The sequence below is a fragment of the Carettochelys insculpta genome, chromosome 2 (assembly GCF_033958435.1).
Source record: "Carettochelys insculpta isolate YL-2023 chromosome 2, ASM3395843v1, whole genome shotgun sequence".
Lineage (NCBI taxonomy): Eukaryota > Metazoa > Chordata > Testudines > Carettochelyidae > Carettochelys > Carettochelys insculpta.
The window spans coordinates 81894814-81911356 of record NC_134138.1 but is presented as its reverse complement, the minus strand read 5'-3'; the positions used below and the strand labels follow the sequence as shown (position 1 = coordinate 81911356).

Here is a 16543-nt window from a genome sequence, read left to right as displayed (position 1 = left end):
AGCGGAAGCTTCGTTAATAAGAATTAATCTATAAAGATGTACACACCCAGCTGACAAATTGTATGAACATAAACCATCATCTATACAGAAGTGTAGCTGGGATTTAGGCACCTAAAGTGGCATTTTGGCACGTAAGGTCTTTTGTGAAATCTAGTCCTGGGTGTACTCCAGCAGTTAGCAATGCATATAACTACAGGGCTATAAATGGTCTCCTCTGAGACTGCTTCACATTTGTCCTGTTGAAGCTGATCCACTCATACAAGTAAATACATTTCCTGCTTCTGCGAGACTAGATTCTGGGACTCTCACTTCCCCGGTGAGGGCTCTAACCAGCCAGCCACATGCTGGCTAGCTCAGGCCTAGTCTTGCTGCCCTGCGGATAAATAAGGAAAGAATCACACCTGGGGATTACTCTCTGTGCCCAGATTCTCTGTTGCTCCTGGGTTGCAATGCTGACCCTACTTCCGCCTGAAGAGCTGGCCACTTCTGATTTGGGACCTTACCTTTCCTCTTGTCTGGCCAGGAGGAGAGCAATGTGGAGCAGCAGTCTCTTGCTTAGCAAATCTATCATTCATGTTCAGGATACATATTCATGAATGTATCATTCATCAGTAAATCTTTCATGGACCTTTATCTCCTGAAGCCACTGACACAAATTATCAAATCTGGGGAAAACTGGGTAGCATACACAGAGTTTGTACTCTGACACTCCAAGTGCAGAAGGTGGAAGCCTGCAACAAACTTTAAAAATACGTTGCCTTTATAGGCTTCTGCTTAGAAGCTTACCAAGGCCACAGATTCCCTGGTCTTGGAGGTAGTAGCAGCTATCACCCAAGTGAGAAAACCCCTTTTAGGAACCCAGGAAGCCACACTTGAGATGTCTCCCTGTGGGGTAACCCCAAGCTATTAGCCCTTCCTTAGCAGACAGCTTCAGAAAAAAAGGAAGAAATTAAGCAGCAAGCTGTTAGCTGAGCTTTCAGTTTTAGGCATAAACATACACAGATCCTTCTCCAGGACACAAAAATCGAATAGTTACCTTAAAAAACCAATCGTTTATCAAATTAGCTACTGAGCATATCTGATATTAAATACATTGCTGGGCAAATGACTTCACTATAAACTGCAAAATCTGAAAATAAACTAGCTATTGCCTCATAAACTGCTCAGTGGCAAAGACAGTTATTTAAAATTCAAGGGTCAGATGGACGATATGACCAGCGGTGATAAAAACACTAATGGCTCATGAGTGGTAACAGCATATATGCGTTGTCTCAGTAATAATTGCTTCAGAATTGTGCATCACCAGCGGGTAACTGCCAATTTGATAGTTAATAGCCTGCTGAAAACAAATGACATTCTAATAAATTTATCATAGATTATCAAATTGGTTGTTCTTATTGTAGACAATAATTATAACAGCAATACATCATTAAAAGCCTCACATGTTTAAGTATGTGTTAAAAATGTCAAATTATTTTACTCCATAACAATTAACTACATTTTTTTCATCAAATAAGATGCAAAAGTCAATGCCACTTAGCTATAAAGAGTTGTGTTCCCCAGAAATAGGTCACTTTTCATACCTTGAATGCTATTATTTATATTCTTTTAATTGTATAATTTTATTCAACTTTTTCAAGTGCCACTGCAAGATGTTAACTGCATTCAGACTGTTACATATCCCACTCCAATATAATTAGCCTTTGATAATTGTTTACTATTTATTTTTCATAGTAAGCATTATTTATTACGATTTTATTTTGCATCAACCGTGTTTCTCATCTTCCTCTCTCCCAAATGAGGGCAGATATGTGAGAAGCAATAATTTCCAGGGCTGTGACATGTCAGACCACGCTAACAGACACTAATGAATTGCACTATGTCTTTTTTCTCTCTTCCCCTTCCCTGTTTTTTTCTTCAGTTGCATGGGAAACTAAAAAACTCAGCTCATTCAGTTAATGGACCCACAGCTTTGCAGCTTGATGCAGAAGAAAAAGATGTCTGTAACTATTCGCTGTCACACATTTTCAAGTGACAAACACAAGATGCTTGGAGCTGGAGGTGATGACTGAGGTCCGGCAGTGTCGGCCCTTACCATCACAGGAAAGCCTCGTGGGAAGTATACTGACCTTCTTCTCCTTTTTCTGGTTTTAAATAAAGTACCCCCTTTTAAAAAAATTATAAGTACCCTCAGACTTCTCTCGCATACCCCTAAGGGTACGCATGCCACCTGTTGAGAAGCATGGCCCTAAGGTAATCTGAGGTCTTGAAACGAGTGCCATTCAACCTTTCCGTATTGCTGTGACCTTTTCAGGAGTCAGAATTGTTTTGCATACCACCAAGTTATACCTCACTTAAAAACTACTTACCTAAAAAAACATGCAAAAATGTCATAGGAGACTACTGCTGAAAACTTGCTTTCTTTCCACTGTCTTATTATCACATTAAATTAATTGGAATAGAAATATTGTACTTACATTTCAGTGTAAGGCATATGAAGCAGGAGAAACAAGTCATTGTCTGAATGACTTCACAAGTGTTTTAATGTAAGCTGCTGTAAAACTAGGCGACTATCCAGAGGAGTTGATATACCCCGTGCAAGATGTTGGTGTTCCCCCAAAGGTACACGTACCTCTTGTAGACAAACACTGGAGTACACCTGCCTCTCATAAGAACATAAGAACAGCTATACTGGGTCAGACCAAAGGTCCATCCAGCCTAGTAGCCTGTTTGTTGACAATGGCCAGTGCCAGGTGCCCCAGAGGGAGTGGACCGAAGACAATGATCAAGCAATTTGTCTCCTGCCATCCATCTCCAGCCTCTGAGAATCAGAGGCCAGGGACACCTTTCCTACCCTTGGCTAATAGTTTATGGACCTAACCTCCATGAATTTATCTAGCTCTTTCTTAAATTCTGTTATAGTCCTTGCCTTCACAGTCTCCTCTGTGTGTCCTCTAGTTCTTGTATTATGGGCACAAGCAAATAACTTCTCCTTATTCAACCTCTCCACACCTGTCATAATTTTGTATACCTCTATCATGTCCCCCCTCAGTCTCCTCTTTTCTAAACTCAAAAGTCCCAATCTTTTTAGCCTCTCCCCATAAAGGACCTGTTCCAAGCCCTTAATCATTTTAGTTGCCCTTTGCTGAACTGCTCACCCCCATCTCCAGATCAGTTATGAATAAATTGAACAGGATTGGTCCTAGGACTGACCCTTGGGGGACACCACTAGTTACCCCTCTCCATTTGGAAAATTTACCATTTATGCCCACCCTCTGTTTCCTGTCTTTTGACCAGTTCTCAATTCATGAAAGGACCTTCCCTCTTATCCCATCACAACTTAATTTACATAAGAGCCTTTGATGAGGTACCTTGTCAAAGGCTTTCTGGAAATCTAAGTATAATATATCCAGTGGATCTCCCCTGTCTGCATGTTTGTTAACCCCTTCAAAGAACTCTAACAGATTAGTAAGACATGATTTCCCTCTGCAGAAACCATGTTGACTTCTGCCCACCAAATGATGTTCTTCTACATGCCTGACAATTTTATTCTTTACTATTGTTTCAACTAATTTGCCTGGAACTGACGTTAGACTTACTGGTCTGTAATTGCCAGGGTCACCTCTAGAGCCCTTTTTGAATATTGGTGTCACATTTGCTATCTTCCAGTCATTAGGTACGGAAGCTGATCCAAAGGACAGGTTACAAATGAGTGTTAATAGTTCTGCAGTTTCCCATTTGAGTTCTTTCAGAACCCTTGGATGAATGCCATCCAGTCCCGGTGATTTGTTAACATTAAGTTTATCTATTTGTTCCAAAACATCCTCTAATGACACTTCAGTGTGGGACAGTTCTGCAGTTGCATTTCCCACAAAAAACTCTCTCTCCCTTATAGATGATCCCTACTCCACTGTGCCAACAACTGTACTAAATATGTTCTTTCCAGTATACCCTGTCAGGTAAATTTCTTCCTGACTCCAGTTTAATTAAGCCTGACTCACCATAGGTAAACATGATGGGGCCCCCAGAATGTAGAAAAGAACCAGCATTTTGGAAAACTGTTTCCATTGCTCTCAGTAAGAGGAAAGACGATGGTACACTGGAATCCTGGCAATAGTTTTAGATGGCAGGAGATTCCCAGCTCTGCTTTAGAGTTGGCTAAGTCACTTAACTTCTCTGAACTTTTTTCTCTTTTGTAAAATGGGGCTAATCATCCTTGCCCAAGCTCCTACCCATTTTCCCACCTCTGCATCTCTTCTCCTTTCCTCCAACCTCTCCATCCTTACCTCACACATCAAAGTCATGTTACCTCCTCCTTCTCCTAATCACTATTAGGATGATGACAGGATAAGCACTGAAAACACGGCAAAAAAACTCTTCCTGCTCTCAGGTCTTGTGCCTAACAACACAACAGACCCCACCAGCTGGGAGAAGCAAATACCTGGGAAGTCCTGCTCACCTCCTACAACACTAGTCAGGATCAGGCTCAAACACACTGGCCCCCACACAGTCCAATCAGCATGTGAGAGATGTGAGGGGGGTGGTGCTTGCTCAGTACAGACAATCTATGGAGAATTTAGCTGCCAAACTCTAACAGGACTTGCCTGAGTGTGTGTGAATTGAAAATTTCCAGAAGGTCAGAACATGGCAAAATCTGGGTGAATTTTCATGGGGACAGCAAGCAGCATGGTCCTGACAACAGGATGATTCTTTCCCTGTGCCAAACTTCAAGCCCCTGCTCAAAATCATGGAGGTGCTAGAGCATCTCAGTCAAACAGCTTGAGAATTATTTTAATGTGGGAAAAAATGTTTTCTCCTCCTAATCATTTTTCTCAGAAATGGCTGAACTACTTCAGCTGCAACTTCCCCAAAATATTCAGCCTGAAGCAGTCCCTTGACATGGAAAATTTCTGCTCATAAAATTTAAGTTTGGCAAACAACCAACAACAGGGCTGTGTAATGAACAGTCTGAAGCAACCTTAACTAGAATCATTGCTACCCATAATGATAGTATTGTTTACAGCAATTGTTATGGGGCCTCATGCGTCCTTTCTAGAATTATTACCGGATACGGCCGTAAACTGGGAGGGCCTGACTGGCACACTATGCTGTCTTTATAATGCTCTGGCAGCATAAAGGGGTTTGAATATGGGAGAAAAATTAGATCTACACTCACTTCAAGGCCCCTTTATATGACCATTGTCAGTCTTTGCAGAACTTTTCTATTCATTCGCACAATCCAGAGAAGTGTTTCTCCCTTAAAAGTTCAAGCTCCTAAAATTACAATGCCTCTTTTCTCCTTATTGACTGTAGGGAATTACAACAGCCAAGAGCAATCTGCTTGGAGGTTTCTCGCTTTCCACGACACTCTCTTTCTTCACAACAGCCTAACTCGTTCAGGGGCTGTTAAGGTCTCCGCCCATACAGAAAGCTTCACTATTGCAGACTCCTTGTTAAAGAAGTTCAGCTGATTTAGTCTGTGGGTTTGAGGTGGGGAGAGAGTATTTATTTGGCTCTTTCCACCTAAAGTCTGCCCTACTGAAATCCTTACATAAAAAGGTTGTGGTTCTTGTTCAGACTGCTGCAGCACCACCCTCTCTTTTCTTGCCCATCCTTCCCTTTCATAACCCATCCCAGACACCTGCGTAAAGAGCTAATTATGATTCTATCATTAGCGATGTGGAAGTGCAGGCTGAGGAGGCACAGCAGGGGGGAGTGGGTTCCCTGCTGAGGAGTGGAGCATTAGCAATTGGGTCAGGGGATGCCTAGATTTGAAAGATGGGATCAGAGAGGAGAGGAAATTTACAGGGCAGGAGGCAAACAAATTAAATGTGTTCCGTCATATAAAATACATATGTCGATTTCACTATTAGACCAGAGAGCTAACTGGAGTCAGTAATTATATTACTGCAGGGAAGCATCCAGAAATAGCTATTCAAGCCATGAGTTTTTAATGCAGCTTTTGCAAACTGCTTTATTTAGCAGCAGATACAAATGACAGTATGTGCCTATGCACATCATGGCGAAAGTGTGGGTTTGTTTTTACACTGTCAGAACATTTGTAAGCCAGGCAAGACTGTTTAATGGGGATTATTGAATTCAGAAGAAAATGCCTTCTCACAATAAAGACTTCAACAATCAACACAATAATGCCCTCCAGAGAGGGGGCACATCGACCCTTCCCAGTCAACTCATGTACATGCTAAAGGGGAACCGTGCATCTGCCTGCAAAGAAGCCTTGGGTGCAGAAGAACAATTGCCCGCAGCTTCCCTTTGGCCTCTCACAGAAAGGTGAGACTAGCACCCCTCCACAACAGCCCCATACACCCTTAACATGTCCACAGACAGTGCAACAAAATCTCACAGCCAATCATATCGAAGGCTGGTGACAGATCTAATCAGCACAGACATTCCGTCCTCTTCCACTGACAGGAGGAGACCATCAACTTCTACAGTCAGTGCACTTTTTACCCCACATAAACACCTGCAATCAGATTGAGGGCAATCAAGGAAATCTAAGGAATCAAAAAAGTGCCACAACCTGCTCAATTAACTTTCCTAAAGCTCCGAAGAAAAGCTCTATGTGGCTCCAACACTTGTGTTTCTCACCAACAGAAGTTGACCCGATAAAAGATGTTACCTTGCCCACCTCATCTCCCTAATTGCCTAAAGGCAGCTGATGGGACACAGGCCAATAGTCATCCAGACTGTCAACATCAAGGGTTGCTTTCTGAACTCTGGCGGACCCTGGGTGTTGATAAGAGGAATTTTGAAAAGTAGTTGGACTGAGTAACTTTTCTCACCAGCAGACTCACACTGGGTATGCTGAGGCAAGAAGGATGCTGAGAAGACATTCTAATTATTTTCAGCAGGAGTGGGCACACCTGTGCAATCTTCTGATTATGTACTAGTCTGGGCCTGGTGGGAAGAGGGTTTGCTAGTCACCTGGGGCAGAGGAACTGGACAATTTCCAGTACAAAATGCAGAGTGGTAGTGGGGCCATGTATGGGGAGGACTAGCACCCTGCGAATCCAGAGCACTCAAAAATGAAAGACACAATGACATTAAAAAGAAAGCATAGTTCACAATCCCAATTGCTAGTGAAAGGAACACCTTTTCAGAATACTGAGACTAGTAGCTAATTCTTTGCAAACTGAAACGAAATTGAACACAGCCAATGTAGCTGCCCAATTCAATGAATGAGGGGAAACAACAGCAATGTATCCTATTATAAAGAGTATGAAACAAAAAAAGCATGGTTCAGAAAAATCCCTGTTGTAGTTAACCAGGACCTGGCTTTAAGTGAAGTGTAACATGACAACATCGATGACCTTTGCTGAGTAATGATATGGATAACTGGTTAGAGGCCAAACTCCGCTCCCCTTCAAGTCAATGACAAAAGACTCCCTGACTTCAGTGGAAGCTGGGTTAGTCCTCAGTTGCTCCCAATTTAAAAAGACGTTGTGAAGCAATCAGCATTTTCTCAAGAAACCTGGTTTTCAGGTGTCTTATTTGCATGCAAACATTTTCTCAGAGATCATTTGCAGCATTTTAAACAAGTCTTCTGTGCTTATGGAAACAATTACAACCGTAGTTGTCTAGCACTGAGCTAAAAGAACTTGATAGTTAAAATACTGCTATTTTAAAGAGATCCAAAAACTCTGTTTAAGTCAATCTCTAACTTTGAAGACAGACGAATATTTTATTTTGGGTCTTCTGTTTCCAGGGGCATCACATTCAAGTTCCATGTTGATGCTCTGATAACTTCAGTAACAGTTTGAAACAGGTCCAAGAAAACTAATTGGCATAGAGAAAACTGAGGATGAGACTGAACAATTAATTTCTTGTCAAACTAGACCTATTGATTTACCTTTCGCACCTGAGGCGCCACTGTCTTCAGCCAGAGAAGCATCACCCAGGACAAAAGACCAGCCTTCCCTGTCCTCTGAGACATTCTGTAACTCTGCCTCTTGGACACCAGACAGCCCTGGCCTTTCAACGTAAACACTTTTGACTGACAGATAACAGCATATTCCTCTTACCACAAGGGACAAATCATTTTCTGTAGTCTATATTGAGAGGAAATCAATGTTTTTACTCTTCCAAACAAATCACCCAATCCCTGTTTGTTTGATTGTGGCTCCTATTTGCTACTGCAATGAGCAAGCAACACTGGTTAAACAAAAGGAACCACTATATTTTTCTGAGGCTCTTGTCACCTCATCATCATATCACAGAACTGGAAGGTACCTTGAGGGCTCATTGAGTCCATTTCCCTACCCTCAAAGCAGAACCTATCACCACCCCTGACAGACTTTTTTTTTTTTTTAAATCTAACCTGCCCCAAACATTGGAAAGCTCCCTCCACGATCGAGTTTGCAACCCTGGAGTTACAAGGGCATTGCAATAACCACTGAGCTAGTCCTTCCTCATGGTGACAAAAAATTACCTACATCATTTTTGGCTCTGCATAAATAAGAACTCAACCTTTCCTTTTAACACGTCATGTCTGATCCTCAACTCCAGGTAAATCAGCGAAGTCAGTGAAGTCTGTGGAGCTATGTAGACTTACATAAACTGAGAAACTGGTCCAAATTCATTTAAATTTTCAAGCACTAATCAGAAGAATGCTAGCTAATAGCCACCTTTTGTGCTCTCCTTAAAACCAGACGCAACAACAGACCAGGGCTTCATGCAGCTTTGCCGATTTCAGTCAGTGGAGGATCTGACCCAATAGTGTGTTCAGCTTTCTTAAGCACTTCAGGCTTGATGCAGCCCTGTTGTGAAGAGCCCTGTCTAAGCCACAGGGGGCCTAAACACTGCACTAAGCAGTATGCCCAGCAGTTAGCAAGACCAAGCTCCTAATCATGTACCGGATGTATGCCCATAGCTACCGTACCCTCTCAATTAGTTTTCAGTATTGTGGGAGCGAAATGCACCCCCCCAACACACATACAAATACATTGGTAAGGAAACTCACCACTGCTAGAAGCATCGCTGAGATTTAGCAGCCCACTTCCTAACCCTCTGTAACTATGGTAACTGTAGGTCCCATTACCATTGATGTACAACACCTCCTGAGTGCTGGAAACTGCTGATGTTGAGTAAGTGACCTGGCCCGGCTCTTGTTTATATTGTTTGTCAGCTGGAGCAGCTTCATCCTGCCAAAACAAACCAGGTTTCATTATAAGGTTTCAAATCATTGCTACAGTTCACCTAGAATGAAAGGGGCTAGTTTATTATTATTTAAAGCTCCCCAAATACTACTTTGACAACACTGTAATTAACAAGAAACAAGCACATGTATGTTTTCAACCCATAGTTGATCAACTGAACAGAAATCGTGAGAATAACCACAGACACAGATTTCTTACAGACACTATTACTAATTATTTATTTACATTTTACTAGAAAACCACAATGTGCCCGGCAGTATCCCAGCAGTGAGGAAGACACAGTCCCTGATCAAAAAAGATACTATCTCTAGAAAAACAAAACTCTAAATCAAAATAAACAAAACAAAAGGGTACTATTTTCCAATAACCTATGCTTACTCACTACTAACGACGCATAGGGTGTGAATGAACCTGAAAGGAGCAGTGGTCAGACTGTCTCTCACATTGTCACATTATAACCACAATTCTCCTACATTTGCACTAATCTTAGGGGCTGTACCTATACTAGCAAGTTCTTTCAAAATACTGCAAGGTTGCGACATTTGCGAGTGAAACACTCGTGAATTCAATTATTTGAGAGTGGCTGCCACTTCCCCGGGGCTCTGGGTGGGGAATGATGGGGGCTGCCATTTCTCTAGGGCTCTGGGTAGGGAGCACGGGTGGCTGCCACTTCCCCAGGGCTCAAGGTGGTGAGTGCCGGTGGCCGCCGCTTCCCTGGGGCTCTGGGCAGGGGATGCTGGCAGCTGCCACTTCCCTGGGACTCTGGGGCCAGAAGCGCTGGTGGCTGCTGCTTCGCTGGGGCTCCTATGGAGGACTGCCAGTGGCTGCTTCCCCACGGCTCTGACAGGGGAGCCTCTAGCCAGGGGCATGGCAGGGCCACTGACCAGCTCCCCACGGACCCACACCTGGTCTCCGTCTCTCTCTGCTGCTGCCCAGAGTTGCCTGGGAGGCCACTGACTTCCTCTTTCCCCTGCCAGGGTAAAATGGGGTAAAAAGATATTTGCAAAATGCTATTCGTGAAATTCAACATTTGCGAGGGTTCTTAACACCAAACCCGTGCGAATGTTGCGACCCTGGTGTATTTTCCAAAAGAAGGAGGCTCCTTCGAAATATCCACCGGGGCATCTACACACAAAAAGCGTTGTTTCAAAATTAAATCAAAAGAATGTGGTGCTCCTTTCCAAAACACTCTTCCACTCTGCTTTCAGGAATAGCGCCTTCTTTTGAAAGCTTCTTTCTAAAGAAAATGTGTGTGGATGCTCCACGGGCCCTTTTTTTCAAAAGAGCAGCCCTCACGGGGCCTGATTTGTCAATCCCTGGCTTGTTCTTTTGAAAGAGCAGGGGCTGTGTGAACGCTCTCTTTCGAAAGAGCAGATCACTCTTTTGATCTGATTTTTGGGCGTGGACGCACTCTTTGGAAAGAAGCTCTTTTGGAAGAGATCACCTGGAAGGACTTCTTTTGAAAGATCACTGTACTGTAGCCATAGCCAGGATGTTCATGAAAGCAGATGGCAGCTGCAAATTCCTTTTACACAGGCATGTATATTTTTAAAACAGAGTAATAGAGCTGTATGTAATTTACTAACAACATAAAAGATTTTTGTCCTATTATTTGACCCAACATATCAGAACAGACTAAAACTAACAATTTAGAACAATACTAAAACCGATTGTGTTCCTGTCTGCTTCGACAACCACAACCAAAATTCTTATGTTCATCAGTCTCATGTTCAAGATCTTCACCATTTTGAAAATAAATGAGATCACCTCCTTCTAAAAGCATTTCCCTTTCCATTTGGCAAAACAGGTACCTAGACCTGAGCATATTCTCCAGGAGCTGCTCGGAGATATGGGTTAGATCAGAGCAGACCATAAATGCCTTTCTGGCACAATTCACACTGAGAAATAAGTTACTTACGTGCTTTGTAACTAGGGGATTAAGCAAGCACTCAGTATGATCATTACCATAGCATTTATCACAAGAAATACATTTTACGTATGAGCCTATGTGTGCAATGAAGGAGAATTTTTTCTTAAGGTAGTAGGCACATACATATTTGCTAACCATAGATGTGACTAAGTAACCATTAAAGAGTAGGGCATTTGAAAAAGGTACATTAGCTATAAAATGTACATTAGACAAAACTTGCATTTTAAATTCCAAGCATCTGGAGACTAGCATAAAAGAAAAAAAACCCACCCACCCAGCAATAAGGGCTAAACGTAACCCCGACCAATCACATAGGTATTGACTTAGTGCTGGGGGGGTTGGTGGGGGGCTGGGGGTGCCTGGCTATGGGGGGAGGGGGTACCTATGAATATCTTTGATCTGAAGGGAAGCAGAACTGCCATGGCCCTGCTGCATGAGACAGGCCGGCAGGATAAGTTGTAGAGAGACTCTGCAACTTGTATGTCCACACTACAGCTGGGCCTACAGCTGGGCGTATGCTTCCCAGACCCAGTTTGGGTAGACACTCACAAGTCTGCTTCAGCAGAGGCTCTGCCAATGTCAGTGTACTCAGGAGTAGCGCAGATGGCAGGCTGGAGTCTGGGTAGGTTTGCGCTGCTACTTTAGTGCACTAGCTCAAGCAGAGTTAACACAAGTCTATCTAAGCTGGGACGCATGTTTCCTGCTGCAGCGCAGAGGTACCCAGAGCACTGCTCCACTGCAGCTTGTACCATAGGCCAGAGGAGAGAGAACCTGCAGATTTTTCGCTGTCGCTACACTGACACCCCATTTGGCCACACAACACCGAGCAACCACGTCAATAACAAGAAATTAATGATCTATTAAAGTAGCCCCTCACAATGCTAAACCAAACTTAGCTTTGACCCCCAAAAGGAACAAGAGAAAAAGAATCTATAAAGTCCTCTAGGGACTTCACTGTTGCTGTTGATTTTCTAGGAAAGATGTTCAGACACTACATTGATAGGCAATAGGATAAAACCCTAACGCTGGCAGATAGATAGACTGATGACTGACTGCACTTGGGCTAGCCAAAAAACTGTGTATGGGGTGGGCAAGAGGCATAACTGCTACTACAGTTCATTTGTTGTAACTGTGGTACAATAGCTTCATGCAAATCCCCCAGCTTGCCACTGTGTGGTAGGAGATTTTATGCTTCCTACATTGGTGCAGCTCTAATGTACAACAGCCATTTATCCTCACCTTGCTCAGTGAAATAGCACATGATCAGTATTCCTTATGGGATTAAATTAACACACACCATTAAGACTGTGTGTTTCTAATAATCCTTTATATCCTCTTACACATTTGTTCCCTCTGCACACCTAAAACATAAGATTGGCTTTAGACAAATTCTTAAAGTTTTCCTATCAAAATCTACAAAATGCTAACGCAAAAGAAAAAAACAAGATGTCAAAATGGGTTGAATTTACTACTTTTTGTACAATGAATGGCCCAGTAGGCTGGTAAATGTATAATTTCATGACTTTTAGCTTTTTAACTGTCATAGGCTACGTCTACATGAGCCCCAAACTTCGAAATGGCCACACAAATGGCCATTTCAAAGTTTACTAATGAAGCGCTGAAATGCATATTCAGCACTTCATTAGCATGAGGGCGGCAGCGGCACTTCAAAATTGACGCGCCTTGCAGCTGCGCGTCTCATCCCGACGGGGCTCCTTTTCGAAAGGATCCTGCCTACTTCGAAGTCCCCTTATTCCCATCAGCTCATGGGAATAAGGGGACTTTGAAGTAGGGGGGGTCCTTTCGAAAAGGAGCCCTGTTGGGACGAGACACGTGGCGGCAAAACGTGTCAATTTCGAAGTGCCGCGGCCGCCCGCATGCTAATGAAGCACTGAATATGCATTTCAGCGCTTCATTAGTAAACTTAGAAATGGCCATTTGCGTGGCCATTTCGAAGTTTGGGGCTCATGTAGAGATGGCCATAGAGTCAAAGAGAATCTTTTCCCAGCCAAAACTAGAAAAGATGGCAGGGGGGAAAGGACATATAAGTTCTGTCTCATATCAGTTGATAGCTACGTCTACATGTGTATGCTACATTGAAATAGCTTATTTCGATGTAGCGAAATCGAAATAAGCTATTTCGATGAATAGCGTCTACACATTCTCCAGGGCTGGTGCCGTCGACGTTCAACATCGATGTTGGGCAGCACCACATCGAAGTAGGCGCTGCAGGGGAGCGTCTACACGCCAAAGCGGCCCACATCGAAATAAGGGTGCCAGGAACAGCTGCAGACAGGGTCACAGGGCGGACTAGCACTTCCCGGGCAACTGCTAGCCGCTCCCTTAAAGGGCCCCTCCCAGACACACTTGCACTAAACAGCACAAGATCCACAGAGCCAACAACTGGTTGCAGACCCTGTGCATGCAGCATGGATCCCCAGCTGCAGCAGCAGCAGCCAGAAGCCCTGGGCTAAGGGCTGCTGCACACGGTGACCATAGAGCCCTGCAGGGGCTGGAGAGAGCGTCTCTCAACCCCTCAGCTGATGGCCACCATGGCGGACCCCGCTATTTCGATGTTGCGGGATGCGGATCGTCTACACGTGCCCAACTTCGACGTCAATGTCGAAGTAGGGCGCTATTCCCATCTCCTGTTGGGGATAGCGACTTCGACGTCTCGCCGCCTTACGTCGATTTCAACTTCGAAATAGCACTCGCCACGTGTAGACATGGCGGGCGCTATTTCGAAGTTGGCGCGGCTACTTCGAAGTAGCTGGCACGTGTAGACGCGGCTGATGTGTTCTATTTGAATATGTTAAACTTTTATTCATGGATAGCTTGTTGTTCTTTCCAATAAACACTTTTTTTAAAACACCAAGTTGAGCTTATAAGTACCTAAATGCAGATTAGTGTTCAAACAGAGACAGAAGCTGTGGAGCTTATATTTGCATGTGATCTCATTTTTTCCTTTAAGCTGACAAACACAAATTGTTCAAACTAAAAAAAAAACGCACAAGCTTTCATGCATACTAACTTTTTTAGCCTTTCTATGTAACCTTTTATTTTTTCCCATTTGCAAAAGTATTTATTTATTTCCATGTATTTTGAATATGAATTAAAATAAAAATAAATCACAATATTTAGCTGATAAATATTCACAATACTCTAGTTATGTAGGTTTGCAACCTTAACTCAGTTCCCTTGTCCATATGCATAACAATATAATCTTCAATTACATGATCATATACTATTTACAAAGGGTTCCTGCTTCTTTCAGTTCACAGAATGGGTTGTGTTCATTCAATAAGTACCTATTCTGTATATTTTTTCTCCTTAGTATTCAGTGTATGGCTCTGAGCCTTGTTTAATGCACACTCTTCAAACCCTGCTCTGATGATGGAATTATTAATTTTCTCAGAGGCTTTTCTATGGCCTTGAGTATCTAAAGGTTGCACAAATACTAGTGAATTTATTTTCACAACTCTCCCTGTGAGATGAGATGCTATTACCTGTGTTTTACAGATGGGGAACTGAAGCACAGAGGAGTCAAAAGTACCCAATGACATTGGGTGCCCAGCTTGAGACATTTAGGACTTGATTTTTCAGAATACTCACTATTATATGGCACATTATATGTTCCATCACTCCAGGAAGAGAAAGCTGGAGAGAGATGCACTGCAATACTGGGGCTTATCTCCAACCCTTAGTGAAGTCATACTTCTAAGTAGACTTCTTTTAGGCACAGTAACAGAGAGAAAGCCGTGCTAGTCTATATGCTACCAAAACAAAAAAACAGTCAGGAAGCATTTTAAAGACTAACAAAATAATTTATTAGGTGAGCTTCCATGGGACAGACCCACTTCTTCAGACCATAGCCACACCCGAACAGACTCAATATTTAAGGCACAGAGAACCAAAAATAGTAATCACGGTTGACAAATCAGAAAAAAAATTTTAGGCAGAGTCAACTGACTGAGATGCCCTTGAGGACTAGTGGGCACTGGGGTCATCTGTTTGGTGATCCCACCTGGTTCCCTGATTATTAATGTATGATCTTTTCTCTCTAGAATCAGTCAGCTGTACGCTCCACCTTGCCTATGTCCAACAGGGGTGGTGGCAATTACGTCACCAAGAACACAGGAGAGACGGGCTTCCTTCTCTCCAGTCAGGCACTTAGACCTTGAGCCAACGTGGCATGGCCCACAGAAGCCCAGAGCTGCAACTGTAGCTGAGGTATTCCTGAGCCCAGAGCTTTTGAGGAACGTAGCTGCTAAATTCTCAGCCTTTACTGAGCTGTGTGAAGTCCCATTTTGCAGAGGTTTACATTCTACAGGGCGGGGGGAACCTTTGGCTGATTTGTCTTGATCCAGCCTGCGAGGCTTGGAGCTTCCTCCCCACCCCACAGTGGGGTGAGTTGGTGCTGCCACTCCAGCCACGAGGGGAGGCACCGCGCCTCGCAGGCTGGAGCAAGGCAAACTGTGGGTGGTATCCGGCCTGTGGGCACTGCCTGGTGGGTGGAAGAAGTGCCTCTGTTCACTGCCATTCCCCTCCCCCTTGGCTGGGGGAACAGCCACACAGGGAAGCTCTGTCACTATACTCACTTGCAGGCTCCACCCTGCATTGCTTCCTCTGTCCTGGAACAATGGCCAATGTGAGGGGTTGTGTGTGTATGTGTGCGGGGCGAGAGGGGTGTGATCGCAAGCACAGGGTAGTGTGGAGCCATCTGTGTTCCTGGGAGCTGTGCCAGGTAGGCGCCTCAATCTGCTTCCCCCTCCCACCCAGACCCCTCACCTTCACCCCACTTCTGTACTTTACCTCCTGCCCAGACCCCGCAGCCCATTCCTGAACCCTACCTCCCACCCAGACCCCACAGTCCCACCTCCAGCCTGCTCCTGCACCCTGCCTCCTGCCCAGACCCCACACCCGCATTCTGTTCCTGCCCCCTACCCCACCCTGACCCTGCTTCCAGGCACTTCGCTCCTGCACAATGAATGCCTTATTTTTGGCCCCACGCCAGAGCCTAGCCCACAAAATCTGCTACACCTGGGCTGCTAGAAGAGTTAATACAGCCCTGGGGGTAAGCCCTCAGTCTTAGCACCTTCTCAATGGGGTTGGAGTGTAAGGGGAGTGAAGTGAGTGTTTCTCTTTTTTTTCCTGCTCCTGAACTGGGGGGCTATGTCTCTGAGGTTTTTTCTTCTGCTTCTCACTTGGGGCTAGGTTAATTAAGGTTTGTTTTTTCCACCTGTGTGTGGTCCCTGACTGCTTTTTGTCTGTAAGTCAGTGAACCCTGGCCCAAAAAAGGTTCTCTGTCCTTGGTTTACAATTTGTCCAAGGTGGATTTTCATGAGGACAGCAGAAAGCTTATCTCTGGCACATAACCCTGCCAAATCTGAAGCATGGAAATGCTAGAGCTTTGCAAAGGAAAGGTCATCAGAATTTT

The 16543-nt window shown here is 44.0% G+C and overlaps 1 protein-coding gene across 2 annotated transcripts in view; it reads right to left on the bottom strand.

The window, feature by feature from the left end:
* NOL4 (nucleolar protein 4) overlaps positions 1–16543 on the bottom strand; it is a 275179-nt gene that overhangs the window by 7668 nt on the left and 250968 nt on the right. For both annotated transcript variants that reach the window (XM_074985807.1, XM_074985808.1), the window contains one exon: positions 8981–9161. In XM_074985807.1, coding sequence (XP_074841908.1) covers positions 8981–9161 — 181 coding nt within the window. The remainder of the gene's footprint in view (positions 1–8980; positions 9162–16543) is intronic.